This window comes from Danio rerio, chromosome 17 (genome assembly GCF_052040795.2).
Source record: "Danio rerio strain M-AB ecotype USA chromosome 17, GRCz13ab, whole genome shotgun sequence".
In the NCBI taxonomy this organism is placed as follows: domain Eukaryota; kingdom Metazoa; phylum Chordata; class Actinopteri; order Cypriniformes; family Danionidae; genus Danio; species Danio rerio.
Genome location: NC_141037.1, coordinates 21,619,787 through 21,646,956, shown reverse-complemented (window position 1 = coordinate 21,646,956; position 27,170 = coordinate 21,619,787). Strand labels below are relative to the sequence as shown.

General features: G+C 36.2%; 1 protein-coding gene and 1 long non-coding RNA gene across 6 annotated transcripts in view; one reads left to right on the top strand and one right to left on the bottom strand.

Moving 5' to 3' along the window:
* LOC147833062 (uncharacterized) overlaps positions 1 to 27,170 on the bottom strand; it is a 173,899-nt gene that overhangs the window by 36,829 nt on the left and 109,900 nt on the right. The window lies entirely within an intron of this gene.
* sorcs3b (sortilin related VPS10 domain containing receptor 3b) overlaps positions 1 to 27,170 on the top strand; it is a 109,638-nt gene that overhangs the window by 29,391 nt on the left and 53,077 nt on the right. For 3 of the 4 annotated variants that reach the window (XR_015513313.1, XR_015513314.1, XM_087290336.1), the window contains exons 2-6: positions 6,004 to 6,071; positions 19,588 to 19,687; positions 19,790 to 19,948; positions 20,110 to 20,183; positions 22,950 to 23,014. Coding sequence is in view for 1 of the 4 variants with exons in the window: in XM_087290336.1 (XP_087146462.1) it covers positions 6,004 to 6,071; positions 19,588 to 19,687; positions 19,790 to 19,948; positions 20,110 to 20,183; positions 22,950 to 23,014 (466 nt within the window). In the remaining 3 variants the exon portion in view is untranslated. The remainder of the gene's footprint in view (positions 1 to 6,003; positions 6,072 to 19,587; positions 19,688 to 19,789; positions 19,949 to 20,109; positions 20,184 to 22,949; positions 23,015 to 27,170) is intronic. The other variant, XM_087290337.1, reaches the window with a different exon arrangement.

The following is a 27,170-nucleotide window of genomic DNA, read 5'->3' as shown; positions in this document are numbered from 1 at the left end:
ATTACCTAATGTAAAAAAGTAATCGGGTTACTAATTAGTTTACTGTGAAGTTACTTTAAAAACATATAAAATATACCTATAAAAATACAAAATAAACTGCAGCTCTTCTGTAATTTAATATTGACTGAAAAACATTACAATGGGTTGATCACAGCAGCTTGACATATTCAACACACTTGGAGTTCACCCAAAACTTAAAATTCTCCCATCATTCACTTGGTCCTGTTTGGCTTTTTTCTTTTTTTTTTTTGGAACACAAAAGAAGAAAACTTGATACCTGTAACCACTGACATCCAAACTATGAAAAAGCACTGCAGTGTTTGGGCGTTCTGTGTTTGTCTTAGGCAATTAGATTCCTAAATGTGTATATTTCATACAAAGTATTAAGCTGATAGGTAATTTCTTGTCACGTGTCTTGCAAATTTTAACTGGGAGCGCCTGGGAAATGTGAGCATGCACGCAAAAGATGCGAAATGTGAACAGCCCCATAAGCAGCTACGCTTCTCTTCACTCCAGATCCTGCACAAAAATCTAATTTGCCTGTTTAAGCTGAGTTGGTCAACCGTGCTTTTTTAATGCCAGTATTCTTCTTGGTGATGAGTATTGTCATAGAATGCTTTCTATTCAAGTTGAACAAGTTGTTGGTCGAGTCAAAAGCAGTAGAATGTTCTTTAGAGACTGGCATTTCACAGCAATATTTTTGTTTTTACGCTCAATGAAATCAAAGTAATATCTGTATTTACAATTGAAGAAGCAACCACTCTTGACAGTAACTATTTTAGATCGTCTTCTCCTGCAATTTAAAAGTGCATGCTTATGAAGTGATGTTGCAGCAGAAAACATTATTTAAAAGAAACCTTTATTTCTTCTAATAACTATATTTGTAACTCAGGTAATGGAATTAAATTGACTTTAGTAACTGTAATCAAACTACACACATTGAAAATGTAATCCGTTACATTACTGCGTTCTTTAAAAATGTAATTAGAATACAATACCGCATTAATGTGGAACGCGTTACACCTAACTCTGATCATAAATTATTGACACTGGATGCCACAAATGTTTGAGTTTGAATCTATTTGACAGTCCAAGTTTGGTTTCGTATGACTGGTTGCCTAAGGCTGTTATTTGTTGCTTGAGATGTTGGTTTAGTTGAGGTGCCAGAGGCTGCTATTAGACTTCAGCCAAAATATTGTTATTGATGCAGCAATACTACCCGGTTCATGTAGATAAATCATAGTCTGTGTGTTAATATATCGTATGTTCTGTGGCTGGAGACTAGAAAATCTCATAGACCTTATTCTTCTCTTAGGACAACAGTAAGAATGCCACATAATGGATATAAAAGAGAGATGGAGAAAGTAAGACTTTCAGTCAACAAATTGATTTAAAATGTCAACCTGTCCCACTCTATATATTATTTCATTTTTTAAAAAGTTAAAAGCTGAAGTTTACAAGTGTATCATGATTTCCCACGAGTGGATTTTAAAAGGCTTATGGACCACTTTGAGAATAGCCTTGAGTCGTCTTCAAAATGTCATGATCCACAGCAACATAAATAAAACAGAATAACTTTAGTAGGGAAGGCTCTTGGAAAACAGTAATCCAGGAGGGAAAAACTCTTTTATTATTGCTGCTGAGTTGCTTTCAAAGGTGCTTGCTTTGAATAATAAGAATATTATAATATTATTGTGTATCTCTGAGTCAAACCTGCAAACATTTTTCATATTTTCCATACTTATGAGAGGTTAAATATTATAATTGCAGAGCTCTAATGAGTTTATTAAAATATTGCAAAACATGTTAAATTGAGCTTAGAGGACTGCACTTTTATTGTTTTCTAAAAGCATTAATCAAATTCTTTAATAACTAAGCCTGCAATTTATATGTTATTCTGCAAAGGCTTCTGCAGGCACTTGTTCTTTACTGATTTACTTCTGATTAAAAAGACTAATAAGACTCAAAAAAGTAAGCATCATTGTTATTCAGGCCACTGGCTACATTCTATTTTAGCTACAATAAATGAAAAGGACTTAAACTGAATTGATTTCAGATTTTATTAGATACGGCTAGAACACACACATGCATTAGTTGTTAAATATTCAGTTAAATGTTGTTGCATAATGATTAAATCCAATAATAGAATTAAAATGTTTTTTTTTTCAATACAGGCCACCAGAATAAAGTGTTATAGACATAATAGGCACACTACATGTGTGATTTTAAAGAGATAGCTCAACCAAAATATTAAAATTAGCTGTAATCTACTCACCCTGAGGCCATCCAAGATGTAGATGACATTTTTTTTTTCAGTAGAAGATTAAAGAAGATATTTAAATGAAATTGTAAATGTTTCACTTTATGCAAGTCTATAGCTACCGGTACTTTGAGAGTGGAAAAAAGCATATCAGGGAATGCTAAATAAAAATAATCCTAATGATATATTGAGGGCAAAGGAAGTGAAATGACATTAGGCCCAATTACAATTCTACCCTTAGCTCTTTTCCTTACCCAATTGTCCCAATTCTCTTTAGCTTAAAGGTGTAGGGCTAAGGGGAAGGGCTAGATTGTTGATCATGTTTTATAGTGCTTTTATTGAAAGTGTTGCAACATTTTGTGTAATCTGTTGGTATGGAAATGCCTCTGAAGCCCAGAAGAGGTCACTGGGGAAGGTGATAACAACAGCCAGTAAGTTGTTGGGAATAAAACTAAAGAGCATTGATAGTATATATAAAGAAAGAGTACTTAAGAAAGCTATCATGATTGTCAATGATGAGAGACATCCTATCAAGCACCGTCCAATTGTTACCATCAGGTCGTCGATATTGTTTTCCCAGATGTGTAAGGAAAAAAAATATCCTTTATCCCTCAAGCAATTAAGTTTTTAAATTCCTCCTCCCTTAGTAGCAGTTGATGGCCAGTAGATTGAATATTTAGAGTAGGGGAAACATGTTTTTAAATTATTTATTTATATACACCAAATGTGAAATGTCAGAAGTCACTGTGAGTGTATGCTGTAAATGAAACTTCCCTATGGGGACAAATAAAGTTAACTTATTAACTAACTAACTAACTAGCTAACTAACTAGATAGCCTTAAAACAGAGATTTTCCATGACCACACTAGAAACCAAGGGGTACAAACAATTTCTCAGAATACACCAGCTACAATGGCAACATGGCTGCATATGCAAGTCTGGAGATGCACAAATTGATATATTTTTTGGCATTATTAAGAATTATTACAACAAACAAGCATGTAATCCTTATAGCCACTGATAAATGGGGAACTTCTATTCTTTTCTGCAAACTGATATTTTTTGTAGAGATTTTTTTCCACCTAATCTGAATAAGAAAATAATTTGATTAAGGTGTTTACAGAAGTTGCTTAATCGGATTAATCAGAAATTGCTGTTTAATTCAATTTAATTGACCTTTATTTGTATAGCGCTTTTACAATGTAGATTGCGTCAAAGCAGCTTTACATAAAAGATCATAGTAAATTGAAACAGTGTAGTTCAGTTTTTAGTGTTTAAGTTCAGTTTAGTTTAGCTCAGTTCAGTGTGGTTTAATAGTCACTACTGAGGGCCTAAACACTGAACAGCAAATCAATCGATGCATAGCTTTACTGATCCCAAACCGTGCAAGCTAGTGGTGACAGCGGCGAGTGAAAAAAAAAAAAAAAAAAACCTTAACCAATTGGAGTATATTGACATTGTAGACTCTTGATTCTCTTGAGGATATTGTCTTAATCATATTAAAATCGGGTTATTGGTGTCCATGTAAACATACTCAGTATCTTCCAGGTTTTTCTCATTAGTGCATGCCTAGTTGTAAATAAAGTTAAATTTCTTACACAGACTTATCGTGTGGTTTTATAAAACCTAAATGCATTGTCAGAATCATGGTATTATTCGATTGTTTTTGTCTGTATGTATTATGTATTTTGTTACTCTCAATTTCAGTAGCCATTGACTTCAAGGGGTTTAGGGGTAGGGGTGCAGGAGAGCTATCCTAAAAACAAAGAATTACAACAATCAATTTCAAAGCCAAAAAAAGTGGTTTATATTGAGTTGAGGACAAAAAACTAACTCATGCTGTTCTCAACATGTTGTTTTTGCGATATGAAAATATACACACATGCAGTTCATTTCTGAGTGATTCCCACTGCTTTCGAATGCTCTTAGGCAACAGAGTAAACATCAGTTCAGAAAAAACGAGTTCCTAAAGTGATGCGTCTTGCCGTTTCAGTCTCAGGAGCTGTAAAAAGTATTGTCAGCTTCCTGTGGAAGAAACATCAGCTGTGTTAGTAGTACTACGCCATCTGTTCTTACTGCGCTTATTGTTTTTGATTTCACTGCTACTTGTTGTCACTGTCAAGTGAGCAGCCTTCAGTGGATAATGATTGGTCCTAGCTGGAGTTGTTTCCATGGCATCACGCAGAGCACAACAAAATGGCCATACACGACACTTCACGCTGCAATTTAGATAATCATATTTCATAAGCAAATGCAATAAAGCAAATGAAATAGATATGGGAATTACGTAAATGTGAGATTCAGCATGTACTACGGATTTTACAACACGCCAGCTGCGGCCCAAAACGACAGGAATGTCGAGTCTTCAACAATGTTGACATGTTTCGCATGTAATGAAACATTTATTTGAGAGAGAACAAAAGATAGAGGAACAAAAAGATGAGTGTAATGGTGAAGCTTTTTCATGTATTTGAGGTTAGGAGAATAAAGCGGCTGAACAGACCTCGCCGCGTCCACTGTAATATGACACAGTAAGTCATTCATGTTTCAACTGAATCTGATCTTAGCTTGAACATGAACTGATCAAACCCAGCATTCATATGCAAATGTAATTAGATCTGCATAACATCCCTGCACATATTATTGACCTCATAGAAACGGACAATAGAAACCTCCGCTTTGATATTAATATTCATTTTCAGCCCCATGGACACTGCTCTCTCGCTCTCTCCCTTTTGCTCCTGCTTTCAGGAGATGTAATTAGTTCCAGTATCGCGGTGGTTTTGCTGGTTCAGGAAGCTGAGTGAGTTTGACTGGGGTCCTGCTCTTTCAGATATGCTGTATTTGGATATGCTAATAGTTTGTCCTCTTCTGATTGGTTAATTAACCCGAGATGAAGCCGTCCCGTCACAGGTGGAGCCGTGAGAAGTGAAGGTTGCACACATGCACGCACACACATAAAGCAAACACAAGACCCGGTAAAGTCAGCGACTGCTGATGGGTTTTCCTATTACAGCTGTGTTTGCGTCCGCCTGTGCCTGTTTTCTGATTTCTTTTTAGGTTAATGACGACACTCCTGTTGACTGAACTCTCATTAGGGAACAATCATGAAGTGTGAAATGAAATATTAGACCTTTTAGACTAATATTCATTAGTGTGTGGACGCGATACTGAAGACTGTGTTCTTCTCACACAGACACGGACGCAAAGGGACCACTTACTGTCTGCTTTTGATTCAAAGTCTCTCTTTATCCCTCGTCTTTTTTTTTTCCTGGTAAAAACTCACAGTGGAAAGACAGATGCTCGTTTGTTCGCTGTTGTTTATGAGAGTGTGCTCCGAATGTTTTGTCAGGTGGGAAGAGCAAAACGTTTTACCTGTCACGTTTTCAGCGTGACATTTGACAGCTTGAGCGCGCTTGTGTTTTAGGGTATGTGTGTATGCCGTTGCATGTTTTTTTTTTCTGTTTCCCCCCTCTCTTCCTCTCTTCTCTTCCCCCTGATCATCATTACCTCCATCAGGCTGTCCGGGCTCTGAGTGCATTGCCTCTTATTCTGCTGTCATCTCAAGATAATAAAATTCACACCTGATATTTACTCTCATCCATCACTGCGAGGCTGCCTGACAGACATTTTATCATTTAGCGTAGCACATTAAGAGCGCTGTAGCTGGGGAAATGTGTAAATGGAGATTGCTGGGTGATTTGTTAAATGTCTGCGTGTTTTTGTTTTTTTTTTTCTTTCAGGTGATCCTGATTCTGACAAAACTGTTCGACTTTAACTTGGGAACCGTGACTGAGAGTTCACTCTGGAGGTAAAGACACTTCTCTGAATGAAAACACTGAGTTGAGTCTTTGGGCACCAGTGCTTGTGATAAAAATGAAGTGCACTTTAACACAAAGTTTCCCAACCCTGTTCTTGAAGGCATACCATATTTTGGATGTCTCCTGACCCACTCATTTGAGGTTTTGGAATCTCCTCTAATTCCTTGATTCCGGAGTTTTTGATTAGAAAGAGGTTGAAAATGTGTACTGTTAGTGTGTCTTCTGGAACAGGGCTGGGAAACACTGCTTTAAATACTACTTTAAAAATATAAATTAATATGATAGTTGACATGAAACAAATTTAGAGATTTAATGTGATTGTCCTGCCAATAAACACTATCAGACAAGAAAGAATTGTCAAAGGTTGCAAGGACATATGAATTAAAAAAAATTCAAAATGTTCACAGTTTAATTATTCAAAAAAAAAAAAAATTCAACAATTTAATTCTATGATGACAGATGATTTAAGTTCAGACTGCACGATTTTCAAAAAAACTGTCACAGATCTTTTCACACTGCATGACTATCTGGGGTAGTGTTTCATCGCTGCTCTGTTTACACTGCACGAAAGGGGGTTTTCACACTGCATGGCTTAAACACAGGAGGAATCGCCCACAACTTTGTCTCTGTCCACAAACTACATCTCACAACCAACACATGCGAGAGGTGACATGGAAACAAGGCGAGGTCACATAGTATATCTTTTGTTATTAATTGCATAATAAGAACAAATCCTTTAGTGGGGTAGAAAATGTACTTAATTTGCTCACCTGGCCTTTGAAGGGAGTTTATAATAACCTCAAAATCCTCACCTTTTTCTTCTTTAGCCGGTTGTGGTATTGCTCAGATGACATGTCAAACAGACATGGGTGCTCCTGCCAAATTTCAAATAGACTGAAAAGAAGCCCTTTTAACTTCTTCCCAACCTCCCGCTGGCCGCTCATTGGCTGTACTGTAGGTGATCGCCGATGTTATTTTTAATCTGCACATTTCACATGGCATGAATTTGATTTCAGATTTTTGAACATGCCAAATATTTTACAGGCATCAGCGACTCATTGGCCATCCTCTCAGATCATGTCTTAGATAGTTCATACTGTGTGATTGTTACTCACGTGAACTAGCATCGATTTGGCTGTGACTTCAGGCTTCTGTCTGCAAGTCAAAATCGGGGCTAAAATCATGCAGTCTGAACTCGGCACTAGATTTCAGACACTTGGTTGTACATTATGTACAAAATATATGAACATCTAAAGGTTTCAAAACATGACATTTTATATCAAATACAATTAAACACACTTGAAAGGTGTTTTAAACCAAGTAGGAATTACACCTTTATATGAATTTCAGTTAAAGTGTACTGAATGTATTGCCAAGCATGTATACATATACTTAAATCATGTAATTTTCGTCAAAATATTTTGTGCATTTACATATATTTAAAATTGCTAATTTGTAATGATAATTTTATCATTACAAATGTGCCTTTAATTTTTTTATACATATCAGTATTATACATACATGTATTATACATAATCTTAATTATACATACAATTGTATGAAAAATATTTGAATTGTGTCACTTTATTTTGATGGTCCTTTTGTTAAATGTTAGTTACATTGCATCTACATTCTCATTAGATTATAAGTAGACTGTTGGGTTGGGGTTAGGGTTAGTGTAAGTTGACATGTTCTTGCAAAGTTTCTTATAGTCAGTTGAACGTCTGTTAAAGGAGCAGTATAAACATAATAAGCACAGAGTCTACACAATACTCAAATGGACCGTCAAAATAAAGTGTTATCTTGAATTGTTATTAACACTTTACAGTACAGTTCATTGGTTATTGAATTAACTAGCAATGCATTTTATGTAATAAGCATTTATTAATCTTTGTTAATGTTAGTTAATGAACATGCAAGGTTAGATCATGCTAGTAGTAGATCAGTTAATATTTACTTATATATTATTGCAATCGAAAGTTTTATTATATTAACTTAGCAGTTAATAAATGCTTAAAACGTATTTTCAGAAGTAAATATATTTACGTGATGTTAACCAAAAGAACCTTATTGTAAAGTTCTGCTGAATTCTATATTGTTATGGTGCACTTTTTAAAAATGTACAGTACTGTATTTAGAAATGACTAAGAAAATGTACTCTTTAAGTGCACTTAAAGAGGTGCCCTTTTATATCATTAATATATCATCTGCAAGCACAGTTTCATATCCTTTTATAACTTGAAGTACACTACAAGTGGACACTGAATAGAATTAAGCATCATAGATTGATCATAAATTCATTTATGCCAAATGTACAGTATGTAAGGTTTACCGTCCCTCAATGGCTATCCGATAAGAACTCAATATTTTTTACTCAGTAGTTTATAGTGGTAAGACAGGAACAATTTTCTAACAGCAGCAGGAAAAGGGCAGAGACATAAAGCTTGCCTTCCTCCAGTTGTAACTAGTGTGAACCTTTAACTGCTGACCCAGCCTGAATGAAATGATCTGATAACACTGAGATATTATAGCTACGCTTCCAGCTCATTACAAATCAACACACATTCTTACATTAGCCACAAGTGCGTTTGTGGCGGGTACAGCCGACTATATAAATGGCAAAGATCTGGGCTGAAATTCAGCTGGGAAGCACTTTCACTGACCACTGCTGATATGCCCCATGGTGAAGTAGTTAATCCCTGTCTTCTCCTGGGACGTTCTGTACTCTGACCTGACTCTCTCTTTCTCTCTCTCTCTCTCTCTCTCTCTCTCTCTCTCTCTCTCTCTCTCTCTCTCTCTTCTCTCTCTCTCTCTCTCTCTTTCTCTCTCTCTCTTAGTGCATAGACAATAGAAAGAAAAGGACTGCAAGGTAGCTGTGTAAGTCAGGCTTATACATAGAGAAAGAAAGCACTGACTGTACATTCTGTCACCCCACTTTCTGATTTTCTATCGAAATTTGTATGTCATGAACTATTTACATATATTTCATATTACACAGTTATATATATAGCAATACACTGAAAAAGTAAACTGAATTCAGTTCTCACACGCTGTCCTGCTTTTTTACATTTTATTTTGCTGCTCTAACATGCATTATGAGTACTGTGCTGCAGGGATATATTTACAGGTGAGCTTGGTAGAAAATGTTTATTGACTGATATTATCATATTGTCCAATGCTGCTGGCGTACCCTGGACAGAACCCCCCTACACTTTGAAAGCCCCTGTCCTAAAGCATGAAAACTGGGCAGACTTCATAGTCCCAAGACATTGCCATATTTTGAAATAACACCACTTTATTGGCGCTTTAACACTTATAAGACATCTATGTAAATGTACAGCTTGGGAAAGAATTGAGCTGAACCTGATCAGTTAACCTGTTTGGTACCTGATCCAGCCTAATACCAAATCTGAATAAGCGGGGGGAAATGAATACGTATACTCAATACGTTGCATTGAAATTCATACAAATTTTTTACCCTCAAACTGGTACCTGACACTGCTATAAATCACATATTCCCTGGTTTATCAGGGGTTGCCACAATGGAATTAGCCACCAATTATTCTGGCAATTGTTTTACATTCCAGCCACAACAAACCCCAGCATTCACCCATTCACCCAACACCCAGCATTCACACAGTACACCTAATTTACTTTATCTAATCCACCTATATTGTGTCTTTGGACTGTGGGAAAGAGTTTTCTATAGATGTTTTCTTTATAAAATATTATAAATATTATTTGTAAAAATGTGTAAACATACAACATAATATGAGGTGACATGGTGGCGCAGTGAGTAGCATGTTCGCCTCACAGCAAGAAGGTCGCTGTTTCGAGCCTCGGCTGGGTCAGTTGGCATTTATGTGTGGAGTTTGCATGTTCCTCGAGTGCTGCGGTTTCCACCACTATTCCAAACACATGTGGTATAAGTGAACTGGGTAAGCTAAATTGTCCATAGTGTGAATGAGTGTGTATGGATGTTTCCCATAATGGATTACAGCTGAAAAGAAAATTAATGAATGAACATAAAATGGTGTCTTATTAACTATTAAACATGATGGATTTGATTAACTATTAAACTATTTTTATTAACTATTAAACTAATAAACATGATGACAACCTGATGGATTACAGCATGATGGATACAACATGATGGATTACTTATTTGGAGTGGTAGAGTATATACTTATACTTACTTATTTGGAGTGGTAGAGCAGCTTTATTTGTAAAATCTAATTTCAGTAGAAAATTTTAATAAATAAATAAATAAATAAATAAATACAAATATATTGATAAGTATATAAAATATAAAATCACATCCTTTTTCTGGGTTATGAAATAGATATGACATGATTCATGATATTTAATATGCTGCAGCATTTATTAACAAAGAGAGACTAAATACATGCAGTAAGCCTATAGCTACTCTATAATATGGTTAAAACACTATAGTATTTTCTTTTACTATGTTTATGTTATTTTAACATGTTTTAATGTTTAGCATTATTGGCAGAATTCACAGATGATTGATGTCTTAATATTTAGCAAAAAAAAAAAAAAAAAGTTGATGAGTAAAACTTTCCTTCAGATTTTTCTCCAGCTTCCTAGACTCTTGCTTGTCATCCTCCAAAAAAACCCTCTAAAGGACTTTATTTTATTTTGGGAAAATTCCAATGAGGTTTATATCATTAGCTGTTAAACAATCAGATTTCTGTATGCTATCTAATAACCAAATTGTTTAACGGCATATCAGCCATAAAATTAACTTAAAATAAGCTGGTTACCGTGACACACATTGATCTATAAAACAAAATAACGGAAATTTTGTTGTTAAAGCATAAAAATCTACACAAAGTCGCAGCTCTCCTGTTGTTCCAGGGACTGACTTGACTTTCCCTCATGTGAGGAGATATTTAAGTCTGTTTACCATCTCTAATGGTAGGAAAACAATTTATTAACATAATGAGATGAAAATCAGGAGGTGTTATGTACCTAAAGTAAACCCAAAAAAGATTCTTTGCTTAAAATAATAAGGTAGTGTTAATAAAATCATTAATTTCAGTATTTGTCATGTTATAAATGTAAACTTAGAGCTGTATCCCACAATATAGATATTTAATCTTACATTTATAAACAGAAATAGCATATTTTTGTCTTTTTTATGGCTAAAACTTTAATGCTCTTGCCCTCTATAATAGATTATGTGACTTAAGAATTTCACAGAGAGGGTTACAAATATAGCAAAATGTATTGGCATTTCAACATAATATCAAATAAATCGCATATTTAATCAGTTACAGGTATTTATAAACTATTTTAGGCAAGTACGTTATGTAAGACATCACATTAAAATAAGTGTACACTAAACAAATCATTTTTAAACCAATTATTAGAAATGACTTTCAAACTTTTAATTTCCCCATCAATTTTGACTCCTCATCAAAAAGTACAATCATTTAGTCATTTATAAACCTTCGCTATTCACAAAACACTTTTTTTCTGTCTTTTACAAGCTGCTGGAAGCTGGTCGTAGTACTTGAGTATGCTTTTTTAAGTCTGAGATTAGACTGCTGCGGTGAATTTCTCTCTGGCTGTCTGAGAGGGCCTGTTTAAAAATTCCTTGCTCAACTGGGCCGTTTCTCACTTGAGCATTTCCAAACTATTTTATCCATTAAAATGGCTCCCAGTGAAATGTGCAGTTCACTGCGATTAAAGTACCCTTTAATTAAATTTAAAAACCCGAGACTCTCAATTTTTTAGTGGCTAACTGGTCCTTCCTCAGTTAATGTGCTCCCTTTAGCTGCGTGAAGACTGCAAAAATAAATTCAATTTTAAACAGGCTTGTTGCGATTAATGATTAATTGTGTGATGCTGGTTGATTATTTTTTAATCACAATTATTTAATGCAATCACAGTAATTGTGTGGTTTATAATATTGCTATCCAAATAAGCAAGATTCAAAATAGAATAGAATAAAAATTCAAACATTTTGACTATGAATATATATTATACAGGGTGGGCCATTTATATGGACGCACTTTGATGAAATGGGATGTTCTGTTTGTGGCATATTAGGATATGTGAGGGGGCAAACTTTTCAAGATGGGTGGTGTCCATGGTGGCCATTTTGAAGTTGGCTATCTTGGATCCAGCTTTTGTTTTTTCAAGAGGATGAGGGTCATTTGACACATCAAACTTTTTGGGAATTTCACAAGAAAAACAATGGTGTGCTTGGTTTTAACGTAACTTTATTCTTTCATGAGTTATTTACAAGTTTCTGACCACATATAAAATGTGTTCAATGTGCTGCCCATTGTGTTGGATTGTCAATGCAACCCTCTTCTCCCACTCTTCACACACTGATAGCAACACCGCAGGAGAAATGCCAGCACAGGCTTCCAGTATCTGTAGTTTCAAGAGCAGCACATCTTGTATCTTCACAGACAACAACATTAACATTGCTTTTTTGTCCTTAATTTAATTTTAATAATAATTATTAAAGTTTTTTGGGACAAAACTGTAATAATTACAACTTATTTCAATGAATAATAAAACAACATGTTGTTCTCAGTTTATTTTCAGCGTAATAACTATAATTGTTTTAATTTAGTGGGTGCCGCTATGATCATTATCCACTTCCTAAAGCTGTGATTTACACACACAAAAACTCTGAGGTTTACCTGAAGGTAAACAGAAGTGAAGGAAAGAGTAATTGCAGCCATGAGCACAAAGCGATCATCATCAGTGCAGCTGATATTTGGATGGACTTTTGTCCATTTTAATTAAAAGATTAATGAAAACAACGTTGCAATAATTAAACAGAATCTGGGAGATATGTAATATGACATCATCCTTTATCAACATGCCATCACTGCAAACATTCACACAAACACGCACACACACACGCTCTCACTGCAATCACCTTGAAGGAAGGCTTTGTTTAATTTCTTTTTGGCTGCGAGCCCTGATGAGATTTCCTCTCCTGGTGTGTGTCACTCAGAGAGGGAGGTGAGCTGGGGGGGTTTACAGAAGGGGGAAAAAAAATAAAAAAATAAAACAGAAAGCCATTATCAAAGTTCCACAAACAGAAATGGCATAAACAGGAAATGAGGAAGAGGAAAGTGGAGGAATGGAAGAACTGATGAGCGAGAAAGAAGGTGGAACAAAGAGAAAGGCTGAGAGAGAGACAGTAGTTGGGGGAGGGATTGGCATCGTGTTATTAAAAGAGGTGAATGTTAAAGCTCAGCTTGCAGGCTGTAGTAAATGATGTCGGTAATAACAGTATGAATGATTAATGAATGTTGCTGTCGGCGGCATAAAAGGAGAAAAAAAATATGAAGACAGATCACGGCTCATTCAGAGGAGCCAGTTAATCACGCTCTCCTGTGTTTTAAAATAAAGATACATGCTCTAAAAAGTATCCAGTCTGCCCGTGCAATTGTTCAATCGCACTACACACACATACCCAGGTGGATTAGTCCTGCAAGGAGGAGTAATGTCCTCTCGAGTACAGTGCAGGCCTGGAGAGAAAGAGTGGAGGGCTGACCGGACCAGAAACGTCAGGAGCTTTTTAGGGCAGCCACTCAGCGAGGGTTCGAGGGTTCTCAGAAAACTCTCTTCCTCTTCAGCGGCTTACGCAACCCAAATAACCTCAACAGCTCGCAACGGCCGTGTAATTGTATCCAGTGGTAAAAGTGTCAGAGTACGAGCACTCTTGGCGCATTCGGTGGAGGAGATAATGCTTCAGACGACACATACACGTGTGCCTCTCCGGCGGCTCATGGCATAACTGTCTGCCTTAAAACCATTAGCGTTATTATACTTGTAAGAGTTCGGCAGACTCTCCTGTTTGCTGTCGTACCTCTCCAGAAGAGACGGTGTTAATGAGTTATGTTGGAAAGGAGACATGCGCATACACAACAGCTTCAGTTAATTATGCCAACAAGTTGTGGAAATCTCAGATGTGGCGCGGCGAGCTCCTGACACATCGTGTTCTAGCGCTCCTGTGGGCGATGCAGGTTCTAACACAACCCTGTCAACCCTCTATTGTAGATGTCTAATGAAAATGGCAAAGGCTGTGTCCACATGTCTGAGTTATTTTGTGTTTTCGTCCAAGCAAGCTGTGGACGATCTACTAGATATTTTGTACACTTGGTTTTTGTTTGTGTTCTGCTGTCCTAATCTATTCACCCTCAAGCTATCCTCGGTGTCTATGACTTCTTTCTTTAACTTCTTTCAGTCGGAGCTGTTTTAAAATTTATCCTGGGTCTTCCATGCTGTATATAGTGCTGTTGGATAGTGACTTTTATTTTGAAGCTTCTAAAAGTGCTCAAATCCATCGTAAAAATCACCCATATGCCACTAGGGGGTTGACAAATGTCTTGTGAAGTAGATCGAAGTGTTTGTTGTAAGAGAAGTATGTCAAATGACTTCTGGTGGCTGTCGAATGAATGTTAGTTTGCGTCTGATGAATACGATGTAAGACCGGAAGAAATATGTTCGAGGAGTTGTAAGTAATATACTGTATAATGTAATATGTTAACGCCAACCCAAGTTTACGTGTTTGTCATTAACTTCAGTGATAAACAAACTAAGTGGTTTGTGTTTCCTTTGAGGCATGTCAATTCCTGGAGCTTCAACTACAAATGTCATACATATCAGTGATTCACAGTGGAATGAACAACCAACTTATCCAGCATATTTTTTATGCAGCAGATGCCTTTACAGCCACAACCCAGTACTGGGAAACACCCATACACTCTCACATACAATACGACCAATTTAGTACATTCAATTCACTTATACTGCATGTTGTTGGGCTGTGGGGTAAACTGAAGCACCCGGATGAAACCCACGCCAACATGGGGAAAACATGCAAACTCCACACATAAATGCCAACTGATCCAGTCGGGGCTCAAGCTAGTGACTTTCTTGCTGTGAGGCGACAGTGCTAACCACTGATACACCATGCCTCCTATGTCAGTGATTGGAGTTTATAATAAAAAAAAAATAAAACATATTTTGTTACAAAAGCACATCAGTCTGCTTCATAAGACATGCATTAGCCCCCTGCCGGTGTATGGGTGAGTTTGACTAATTTATACTCTTTTGGAAACTTCAAAATAAAAGCTACTAACCATTATACAGCATGTGGAAGAGCCAGAATAAAATTAAAAAGTACTTAGGAGTTGGACTGCCAAAAAAAGTAATAGACACATAGGATGGCTTGAGGGTGAGTAAATTATGAGGTAATTTTAATTTTTGGGTTAACTATTGCTAGGATAGGCAGCTACTGCTTTGCAAGGGGAATTTACACTTAGCAGGGTTGGTCTGATTAAAAATAAATATTTAAAGAATTATTTTGGTTAATTTGAATAAGTGTTAACACTCTTGTGCAGTTTAACCAAAATATCAACACACCACAGACCAAAGATGACTAATTACACCAAAAACAGGACATGATATAACAAGATTTGATGGTAAAAAGGACAGAATTATTAAACGCATATGTGTTATCTTGTCATAATAGTGATGCTGTTCATTACAGGGTATTGCATCTTCTAGCTAATTTCATTTGTCTGTGACTCAAAAATTCTGGACACGGTTTTGTTTACAACTGATAAATATGTTTGTATTTATTGGCTGCACAATATATAGTTTCACCATCGATATTGCAATGCGATCATTCACAGTCGCAGATTGCATCGCACTGCAAGATCTGCAAAGTTGAGTTTGTATTATAACTTTTCTTTTTTTTACTTAGGCATAATAAATTGTACCATTTGTAGCTTTAATAACAATTAACTTTATATAGACTAAATACTGACAGACTCAGAAAATGATAACATTACATTTACTTCTAAACTTTATTTCAATTTTATTTGTTTCTTTATTGTATTTATAGATTTTTATTAGAATTTATGCAAATGCACTCCTACTGCAGAATCCTCCCAAATCAATCTAAAATGATCTACTCTTTACTCTTAGAATTTTCCAGTATCATGCAGCCCTAGTTTGTATGCACATGCTATGGCTTATGTAAACATATCACTTGGTTTATTGGTTTGCTAGGCACACAGCATTAATCTGAATGTTCAGTAATAATAGGTAACAAAATATATGTCATAAATCAGTATGATCTGTATGTTATCAATTATTGTTGTGTCTTTAAGTTCAAGTCTTAAAAATGACAGTGAGTGATCATGGAGTGAACCAACTCTAAATACATCATATTCTTATCCAAAATCAAACAAAAAGTGCTTAGAGGTAGCTTAAATAATGTATCGGTGCTCTTTGGGTAAAGGATTCATCAGAATAAACAGCAAAAATCAGTCCAAGGCATTTGGAAAATGTGGAAAAATTATTAAAAAGCCATGTCAATAAAGGCTTTTTAAATTTTTCAAGTGCCTTGAACTGATTTTTGCGGTTTATTTCATATTCTTGTTTGGTCTGAAGTGTGAACACACCCTGAAATATTAAAGATGTTGTATAACAAAATCACTAGTAACCGTGCTATTTCTAATCACTCAGAGAAAAAGTTTAAAAGCAACAGAAATACTGTTTTATAATTTTCTCTGATGGTCCACTATGTTAAGTGAATCCTCTGAGCCCCTAAAAGAACAGAGCAGATGCAGAGAGAGACCTGCGGCAGGAGAGCAAGACCTCGCTCTCATAGGGCAGTACCGCAGAGTCCTGGAAACTAGATGTGTCCAAGAAAATTGCTAGATTTATTGGGGGTAAAAAATATGTATAAAATGTATATGAAGATGCATAAAAGTCACTAAGTGAAGTTTCATAAACTAATTTCGAAAGGAGCATGTGATATGATTGAGCACGACTGGGTGCTCATCTGTAATCAGTTATAAGCCAGTAATAAGCCAATAATCAGAGTTATCCAAGCTTACAATAAATGGATTGTTTTTCCCTACTGCTCTATCTTTAATTTGGAGGAATCCCCCCTTCCACCCCCTCTCCTCCTTTTCCTCCCCTTTCTAAGGGTAACTCTCAAGACCTACCTGATCTTGGATCATAGTGAACAGGCTCTCCTGGAAGGAGACCGATTTAAAATGTTTGTGCAAAATGCTGCTCCTCTTATCTGTATATTCAGCATTGCATATTTCAGCATCATAATATTCATTTTGCAGTTTGCACAGATATTTTTCACTATTGTGTTTCACCTGGTTGAGATGTGCAGCACATCTTAAAAAAATTAAATAAAAAAAACCTCAGGTCTTTTTTTGTGTTTTCTCAACACATGCAGTTTTATTCTTTGTTTAAATTAAGTATATTTGTGTTTTTATTAAAGTTATGTATTTTTACTACTTTTAAATAATTTATAAAAATCAGTGACTTTAATCTACCATTTGTTTTAAATGTTAAAAGAATCCCTGGTCTAGGGCAGAACTGGATTGTAAGTAATAAATTAAGAGTGTGGGAAAAAATGCAATTGGGAAGGAAAAGGCAAATTTGTGTGTGTGTGTGTGTGTGTGTGTGTGTGTGTGTGTGTGTGTGTGTGTGTGTGTGTGTGTGTGTGTGTGTGTGTGTGTGTGTGTGTGTGTGTGTGTGTGTGCGTGTGTGTGTGTGTGTGTGTGTGTGGCTATTAAAGGCTATTGGGTACAGATTTGTAGGACATTAAATCTTGTATTTAATCAAAGATATGACTTCTACTATCTTAAATTTTTTGTTAGGTCTTGCTGATAATAATTTGAACTTTCTTATCTATGCTACCCGTAAGAGTATATTTCTTAAATGGATATCTGATAAACCACCGACAGTATCAGAATAGCATAATGTAATATTTGATCGTTTGTCATTAGAATATATTTTCCCGCTGGATATGAACTCATTTTCTTCAGTATATAGGTCCCATGGTCTTTGTGGTTGCTAGATCGGATATGGTTGCGGCCAGAAGTTAACAAGAATTATTGATATTATTTATTAAATTTCCCATTTATTGTATTTGATTAATGTCTACCCCCACCCCAACCCTAAACTCAATCATCACAGTAACATAAAAACAGTATTTGTACCTTGTATTATTTATGCTATCTATTAAATTACCCAATAAATTGTATTTTTTAATGTATAACCCCAGCCCAACCCTAAATCCAACCATACGGAGTCATAAACAATGCTGCTATAATTAATGTGGGGGTAACGCGGTAGTGCAGTTGGCATTTCTGTGTGGAGTTTGCATTCTCCCCACGTTTGCGTGGGTTTCCTCCGGGTGCTCCGGTTTCCCTCACAGTCCAAAGACATACAGGTGCAGGTGAATTGGGTAGCTAAATTGTATGAGTGTATGAGTGTGAATGAGTGTGTATGGATGTTTCCCAGAGATGGGTTGCAGCTGGAAGGGCATCTGCTGTGTAAAACATATGCTGGATAAGTTGGCGGTTCGTTCTGCTGTGACAACCCCAGACTAATAAAGGGACTAAGACGAAAAGAAAATGTATTAATTAATAAATTTATAATTAATGTGCATATCGCACCTCCGGCCGGCTGCATCCTATCTGGACTTTACCCAGGATCTTAGGTACTTTTTTGCTAAGCCTTAGATCAACATTAACCTTGATTAATTTATGTATTCTTCTATTTTTTATTTGCTTGTATATGTATATTTGCTTTTTTATCTTCATTATGTGCTGTGATGTTGAGAAATATGTTGGTTGTAATCTGTGGTTATTGTTCTGTTGTTTTGTTGAAATAGATGCAACAAAAAAAAAAAAAATGGAGATGAGTCAGTAGCTACATTTCCATGCGCATTTTGGATATGAACATAAAAATGGTTGATGGAAACGACAAATGCGTATAAATTTTTAAAATGCGCATAAAATCTGAGCAGGATACTTTTTATTCAATAAGAAAAGATGCGCATAAACTATGAGGAAAACACTTTTACCGAACAAATTTCAGTATGCTCATTAAAAAAAAAGTAATGTGATTTTGTTAGAAGAGAACATATGATGAAAAAAATGTGTGGGAATGGATAAACCAGCAGGCTGAGCACACTGTAAAACATCTGAAATGTTGTTTTGGTCATTCTAAAACGCCTAAACTGTTTCAGTATTTGTGTTATTATTTTATTAATGACCTCCATAATCAATTAAGAGCTTCTGTGCTCTGCATCTCAAGCCTTCAAACGCCACCGCATGTTCAATGTGTGTCAGGATTTCCTTCTGAGGCGCAGGTCATTTATCAAATGAAGAAAAGATTCACGCAGCTTCTCCTACCACAGCAAATTCCATTTTAACTGTTCATATTTGGCGCCAGATAATCAGAAAGTGACGTTTTTGTTCACTTTGACTTGTTGGATGGAAACGCTGCTTTGTTCGCACCTCTTTTAATCGATATTCCAATTTTGCGCATTAAGTTAATTCACGTTTTTGGATGGAAACAGCTAGAGAGACACCAAAAGTGCCATCAAAACCTGAGTTAGGGTTAACTGAATTATTTAAGCAACAATTCACAATAAAACATTTCATGGCTGACCTTTGTATGAATTCGTAGGTCGGTCGATTTCGGCACGACGTACGAGAAGCTGACAGATAAAGTGATGATCAGAACGATGCTGAGCTATCTGTACGTCTGTCCGACCAATAAGAGAAAGGTGAGTGTCTTTAAAACGCATGAAAGATATGGACATATTAAGCTGTCAGAGAGCAAATATCCAGCTAATAAAACTCATGCTCCCACTCTTTCTTGTCCTCAGATCCTGATTTTATCCGATCCAGAGGTGGAGAGTAGTTTACTTATCAGTTCTGACGAAGGAGCCTCGTTTCAAAAGTTCAATATTAACTTCTACATCATGAGTCTTCTGTTTCACCCTACGCAGGAGAATTGGATACTGGCCTATAGCCACGATCAGAGGGTATACACACACACACAGACATGCTCGCACAGCCTCAAGAGGGCCTGCTGAACAATTAAAAGCAGATAATGTGGATAATTAAGTGCGAGCGAGATAATTACCTTTGTTGGCTGTAGTTAGGGATCTTAAAGTGAATGTGTCTGTTTCTCTTTTGGCTGTAGCTCTACAGCTCTGTGGACTTCGGGAAGAAGTGGATTCTTGTTCACGAGCGAGTAACTCCAGGGCGATTTTACTGGTACGACACACATACATACACAATCTTTTTTTTTTTACTGATCATCAATCTCATATAACACGCCTACAGTGCAATTTCACACTGAAAATTAATCTGACTGCAAGAATACACCTGCACACACACACTCACGCACAATCACATACTGAAAATTAATCCAATATTAAACCCACTCTCTACATCCACTGACACTGATAAACTTACACACACACACAAACACACACACACTGTATATGTCTCTTTCCCTTCTTTCTTTCTATCTATCTATCTCGCTGTCATGTCACTTCTCTCTCCCCTGTGCTTCATATTCCCGTACGTGTGGAATTTTGATCAGGTTTTATATTTTAATCCCATCAGTGTGAGTTTGTGTGTTTGTGTGTGGGGTGCATCAGAATAACTGGTTGCCTGTCACATGCTCGATGAGCTGTGGAGACAACACGTCTTCACCTCTGGGTTTAACATCCTTGTGCACACACACATTTTTCTATATCCCTTCAAATATATGTATAATACATCTTTGCTTTGCTGCTTTATACAGCAACACACACACACACATACACTATTCTGTTTGTGCCACTGAAGCCCTGCTGTGTCAGGGACGGTGAGTACAGAAGGAGAAAATGGAAAAGTTTAACCTTAAACTGTAATAGGTCTCTCAGGCCGGGTTTGAGATGAACGTTTAACCCTCTTCAATTATTTAGGCCTGATCCGAACGTCTGACGGATTGAGAGATGTTTTAATCTCAGACAGACAATTGAAGGAGATTTAAACAAGTGGTTTCGTCTTGGACTGAGATAGATGTTTAAAAAGGTCTTGAACTGCTTATTTTCCTTTTACATTTTCTACTGTCCTTTGAACTCCACTTATTCTTTGACGCACACTCTTACATACTTATTAAGAGTTTTACGTCAATAAAATCATCATTTAGAAGTAATGGATTATTTTCTGTCCTGCTCTGACCTCCTCATCACAATTCAGTTCATTAGTTGTAGTGGATTGTAAAATGCTTCTAAATGTTCTCATGTTTGAAAGGACAGTGTTGTGCAAACCGACGTAAGGTTAAAAATACCTAATTGTTACCTTACTGTGTACTTAAGTAACAATCTGTTATAGCAGACAAAACAATAGTGTTCAAACAATGAAAACAATTTTTAATTTGTGTGCTGTCAGATTCAAAACATTAAGAACAGCATCATCCTTTCATTACAATGTTTGTGAAAATCTTGGGAATTGTGACTTGTTTTTAAATTAATCAGCGTTAAATTAAGTTAACAGTTGACCAAGTTCTTCAGTGAGAACTTAGTCAACACATATGTGTGTGTGTGTGTGTGTGTGTGTGTGTGTGTGTGTGTGTGTGTGTGTGTGTGTGTGTGTGTGTGTGTGTGTGTGTGTGTGTGTGTGTTCAATTATTGAAAATAGAGCTTAAGTATTCAAAATACAGCAGAAAACTCAATTTAATATAAATATTCTTTTTAAATGTTTCAACATGATTACTCCCATCTTTAGTGTCACATGATCCTTCAGAAAGCATTTTCATAGGCCAATTAGTGCTTAATAAACATTTATTATAATGTTGAAAACAGTCAAGCTGTTCGGTATTGCTGAAGAAACCCTGATACATATTTAATGCGCAAGGGTTTCCACCAGATGGTTTTTATCCATGATGAATTTTAATGAAATACAAAAAAAGAAGGAGTATTTTAGATAGAAACTAAGTTTTTAACTTTATAAGTGTTTGTTTTTTTTGTCACTTTTGTCCAAATCAACATAAATAAAGTATAATGTTACAATGTAAATTAGTGAATTACATCAGGAACTCACTCCAGCTGGTATAACTCAATGTCTATCAGTGATGGACCACATCCAGATCACTGTTTGACACTGAGATTGAAGCTATATCCTTATCTTTAATTTCATTGCCTGTCAACTCAAGGGACATCAAAGTCTACAGTTTGCTGCCGGCCATAAAAATGGTGACCGACATGCAGTTTTCAAAGTCCAGATCATGAGAAAATGTGTGATGAGATCAGAAGAAAACTACGCAGCAATCTGAAAAATAAATAAATAAGCGATTTAATCTCAGACTGGAGTCTCAGAGACATTGGAGCTTTAAAATAAGACATGCAATGAAAATGATTCACTTCTCAGTTTGAGATTAATATTAATCTGAGACTGTTAATAGGGCTTAATATCAATCTAGCCCTCTGTAGAGGTGGAATATCAGATTTGAGCTGAAAGGTTTCATTTTGGATTGTGAAAAGGATTTTAATATCAGATTGTGAACGTGTTCAAACTGACTCAGAAGAAAATATGGATAACAAAAGACAAGACGTTAAGATGATTAAAAACTTCAGAAAGAGGATATGATGGTAAATGTGTGTGTGCGATGCAGGTGAAAATAGGCAGGTAAGAAATGAAAGTGTGTGTGCGATGGAAGATGGTTTGTGAGAGTGAAATGTGTGTGTGTGTGTGTTTTTGTGTGTGATTAATTGCTATCAGAGCAACAATAAGGATTCACTGGAGACAGACTGTCTCCTACTGGAGCGGTGGAATTATGCTGTCCATCACTTCCCCTCCATCCTTTCCCTCTTCTCTTCCATCACTCCATCACTCTCATGCTATTACCGTACTCATCCGTCCGTCCCCTGCTGGCACCTCCTTCTCTTTCCTTCCTTCTTCATCTCCTCTCCACTGGAGCCCTTCCTGATTGTTTTCCTCTCTTCTGTTCTTTTTTTTGTGTTTTCTGTCTTTTTCTTGTTTCATTTTCAGGGCGCTGAGTGGTCTGGATAAAGAGGCAGACCTGGTGCACATCGAGGCTCGAACTGACAGCGGACGTTAGTCTCTTTCCTTTCCTCTGTTTGCCCCTCGGATTTCATCTTTCTTTCTTCTGCTTTTTTCGGTTTCTCTCTTCCTCCCTCCCTGGCTCTCTCTCTCTCCCTGTCTTTCTTACTTTCTCCTCAGCCCCCTGTGCTTTTTTCCCCCCTTGTGTCGCAGTGAAAAATGAACAGATGAATTGTGGACAACAGTAAATTCGATAGTAAATGGTTCTGGCTTGGTTCTGGCGCTTGTGTTTTATCCTTGTGGGACAGTGTTGTGCATTAAGCGCTATTGATATGAGCCTGACACAACACAACAGGCCCTGAGCTACAGACAGTCTAACAACAACAATACATATAAATGTGTTATGAGTGATGCGGTGGTTACACCAAGCTGAGTTTCAAGCGCAGGCAAATGGTGGAGGCGGCAAAAGCTTCTTTAGTTTTTCAGACTGTCAAATCTGGAAGAAGGATTTGGAGCAGATCTATCAGTCTGTTCTTCTTAGAGCAGCCATGTGGATTCAGCAAATTTCAGAACTGAAGAACTGGCTCCTTTTCAATTGCAGAATAAATTAAATTGGCCACACCCCAAATGAAGAGGAATCAGAATGACAGGAAGAGGAACTTAGTGATGTTCACATGAGAAGTGCATTCTGGGAATTGAAGTGCTCCTCCATTCTAATGAATGAAATACAGTATTCCACATGATTTTTGGTTTCGACCAATGTATCTAAGGGGGCCAAACTACAAGTTAGGGCTGGGCCGACAAACAATGAAGACTTTTTTTTTATTCTATATTGGGTAACACTTTATTTTGAAGGTCCATATGAGTATTGATACTGCTCCTTCAACAGACATTCAACTCACTATAAGAAACTTACAGTACATGTCTACTTACACTAACCCTAACCCAACCTAACTGTCTACTTATAATCAAATAAGAATTAGTTGACATGTAGATGCAATGTAACTTAAGTTCAACAAACAGACCATCAAAATAAAGTGTCACCCTATATTGATCAAAGATTCAATCACAGAGCAGAAATGTGCAACAATGGGAATCTAAAAGTGTGTTGATATGAGATATGTATTGAATTTTCGGCTACCAAAAACGTATCGGCCGAAAATGTTAATGAACCGTCTAATTTTTGTGGCTTCAGTCATTTTTGGGATAATATTTTAAATCTGGAAGCATTAACATATCGAAATAAATATTGTTATCTTTCAATATGAAAAATAAATATCGAGATTACTGTCACAAAATACTGTCTTGAACAGAGATGCCCAAACTAGGTTGGCCAATGGTAACCTTTGATTCGGCCCGCCATCCTATCTGAGAAAAAAGAGACAATAATGGTGAGGGTTGGGGCAAATGCCTTTAAAAGAAATCGTATTTGACGATGAAATGAATCAGATTTTTATTGAAGTTTATTTTTAAACTAATTTTGAGAGGATCACGGGCTCATGATTGACCACAGCTGGTCCCGCATTAGCTAACATATGATTCAGATGATTATTAACTCATTACAAATAACCAGAGTTTATTATCTCAATATCATCGTCTTGAAGAATTCCCCTTCCCTCCCCAAACTCCCCCTCCTTTCTAGACTGAGCAACACAGCAGCGATTAGCACTGTGGCCTTACAGCAAGAATGTCACTGGTTAAAGTCCTGACTGAACAAGTCAACATTTCTGTGCAGAGTTTTCTTCTCCTCGTGCTCGGGTGGGTTACCCTCGGGTTCCCCGGTTTCCTCCCACAATCCAAAAAACACGCAACCTTAGTAAATTGAACAAGCCAAATTGGCATCATAGACTACGTTTACATGGACATCAGTAATCAATTTTTTTGCCTTAATCTAATTAAGAGAATAATAAGACTAAGGTGTTTACAAGAGCTGCTGTTTGAATGTACCTTTCATGATCCCGTTTAACATGTTATAGCACATAATTCGATTAATGTCATCGCGTCATCGCGCTATTCACATTTCCTCTGGACTTTCATATAATTTCGGGTGCTTCGATTTTAATTTGTTGACTTTAACTGCAGTTTGACACTTTTATTTTTACTGGATGAACTGCTGGAAGTGTGTGTTTGTGTGTGGGTTTGGGGGGTCTGTGTGTGGACTATCCTGTCGCAAAACGTGGTGAAAAGTCCTATCACGACGGTAGTAGTTCGGTTGTTGTGTTTACATGTCTGTACTGCACTTCAATAATGCGCCATTCTCCACATGTCGATTTCTCTTTAGTTTGATTATGGCCTTAAACTGATTAAATTAATCAAAAATTGCTGTTTACATGGTCAACTACTAATCAGAGTATTGTCATAATCACATTAAAATCAAACTATTGATGTCCATGTAAACAGACTAATAGTCAAGCTCTTGTAAGTCGTATATCTCTTTCTAGCAATCCAGGTATCTGTCATTAGCCAGAAATAAGTCGGGGAGTTCATCGAGATCTACCTGAGCTTAAACACCCCTCTCGCCCTGCTAACAGAGCCCCAGGGCAAATCAAGGCAAAAGCAGCTTTACTAGTGTAACTCCATTCTGCTACAATGGGATTGTTTTTATTTTTACTGTAACACACACACACACACACACACACACACACACACACATATATATATATATATATATATATATGCATTAGTTAATAAGAGTTTGATATATTTACCTATGGCCCACCACCCTAAATTAAGTTTGTTTTTTTGCTCTTCATAAGAAAAAGTCTGGGCACCCCTGGTCTAGAAAATGCTTGTGCATGTGAAAATTCCTGCAATTTCCTGTCTAGAAAATTCATGTTATTTAGATTTGACATTTTCGAGTAACCTCTGTGTTAAATACAAACCAAGGAATTTTCTAGTTTACTGAACTGGAAAACCAAACCCAGAACTAATGAAGAGAAATATAGCACAATTAAATTTGGTTTAGACTAAACGTTCCACATCTGAGATGTTTTCATTGTTAATTTGGTCACATGAGTGAATTCATCAAAAGTTGGAATACTGTAATTATTTACTCTCAGGCTGCTTGGGATTTCATAGAACACAAGAAGAAATGTTTCCTAATAGCCACACATTCCTTTAATCAGTGGAAACAGAGAGCACTGTCAAGCTCCAAAAATGAAAAAAGCAACTTCAATTTAGTCCAAATTATCAAACATTTTCTTATTAAACATTTTACACCACAATTCAAATCCACAGTAAGAGTGATACGGGTTTTTTTTTAGATCACATAATTAGGGCATAATTAGGGCCGCATGATATTGAAAAAATCTGACATTTTGATATTTTTTTCTGTGATATATATATATATATATATATATATATATATATATATATATATATATATATATATATATATATATATATATATATATACTGTATATATATATATATATATATATATATATATATATATATATATATATATATATATATATATTGTGATATACTGTATCTATACAATTCCATTATATGATTATATAGCGCTATTTGAAAAGAATTTTGGTCACACTTTATTTAAAGGTTCAATTCTCACTCTTAGCAAACCATTATGACTTTAGCATCAATGAACTCCTTATTTTAGCCCTTATTAATAGTTATTAAGGTAGTTTAGGTATTGGGTAGGACTAGGGATGTACACTACCTGACAAAATCTTGTCGTCAATCTAAGTTGTAGGAACAACAAATAGTAACTTGACTTCTATTTGATAATTTAAAGTAATTTTTTTAGATGAATCATCTGTTGAACTGCATCCCAATCATCACAAAGGCTGTAGCAGACCTATTGGAACCCACATGAACCCAAGATTCACAGAAAAATCTGTTAAGTTCGGTGAAGGAAAAAAATCATGGTTTGGGGTTAGAGATCTGCAGAGTGAAAGGCAACATCAACAAACTGATGGTCCATTACATTACAACCCACAGAAGAGGGCAAATTCTTCAGCAGGATAGCGCTCCTTCTCATACTTCTGGCTCCACATCAAAGTTCCTAAAGACAAGGAAGGTCAAGGTGCTCCAGAAATGGCCAACCCAGTCACCAGACATGAACATTATTGAGCATGTCTGGGGTAAGATGACTTTGCCATTCTTCACCATTCCAGATGATTTTATTAATGAGTTATTTTAGTCATTGCAGAGATGTATGACTACAGTCTCGTGGGAGTCATACAC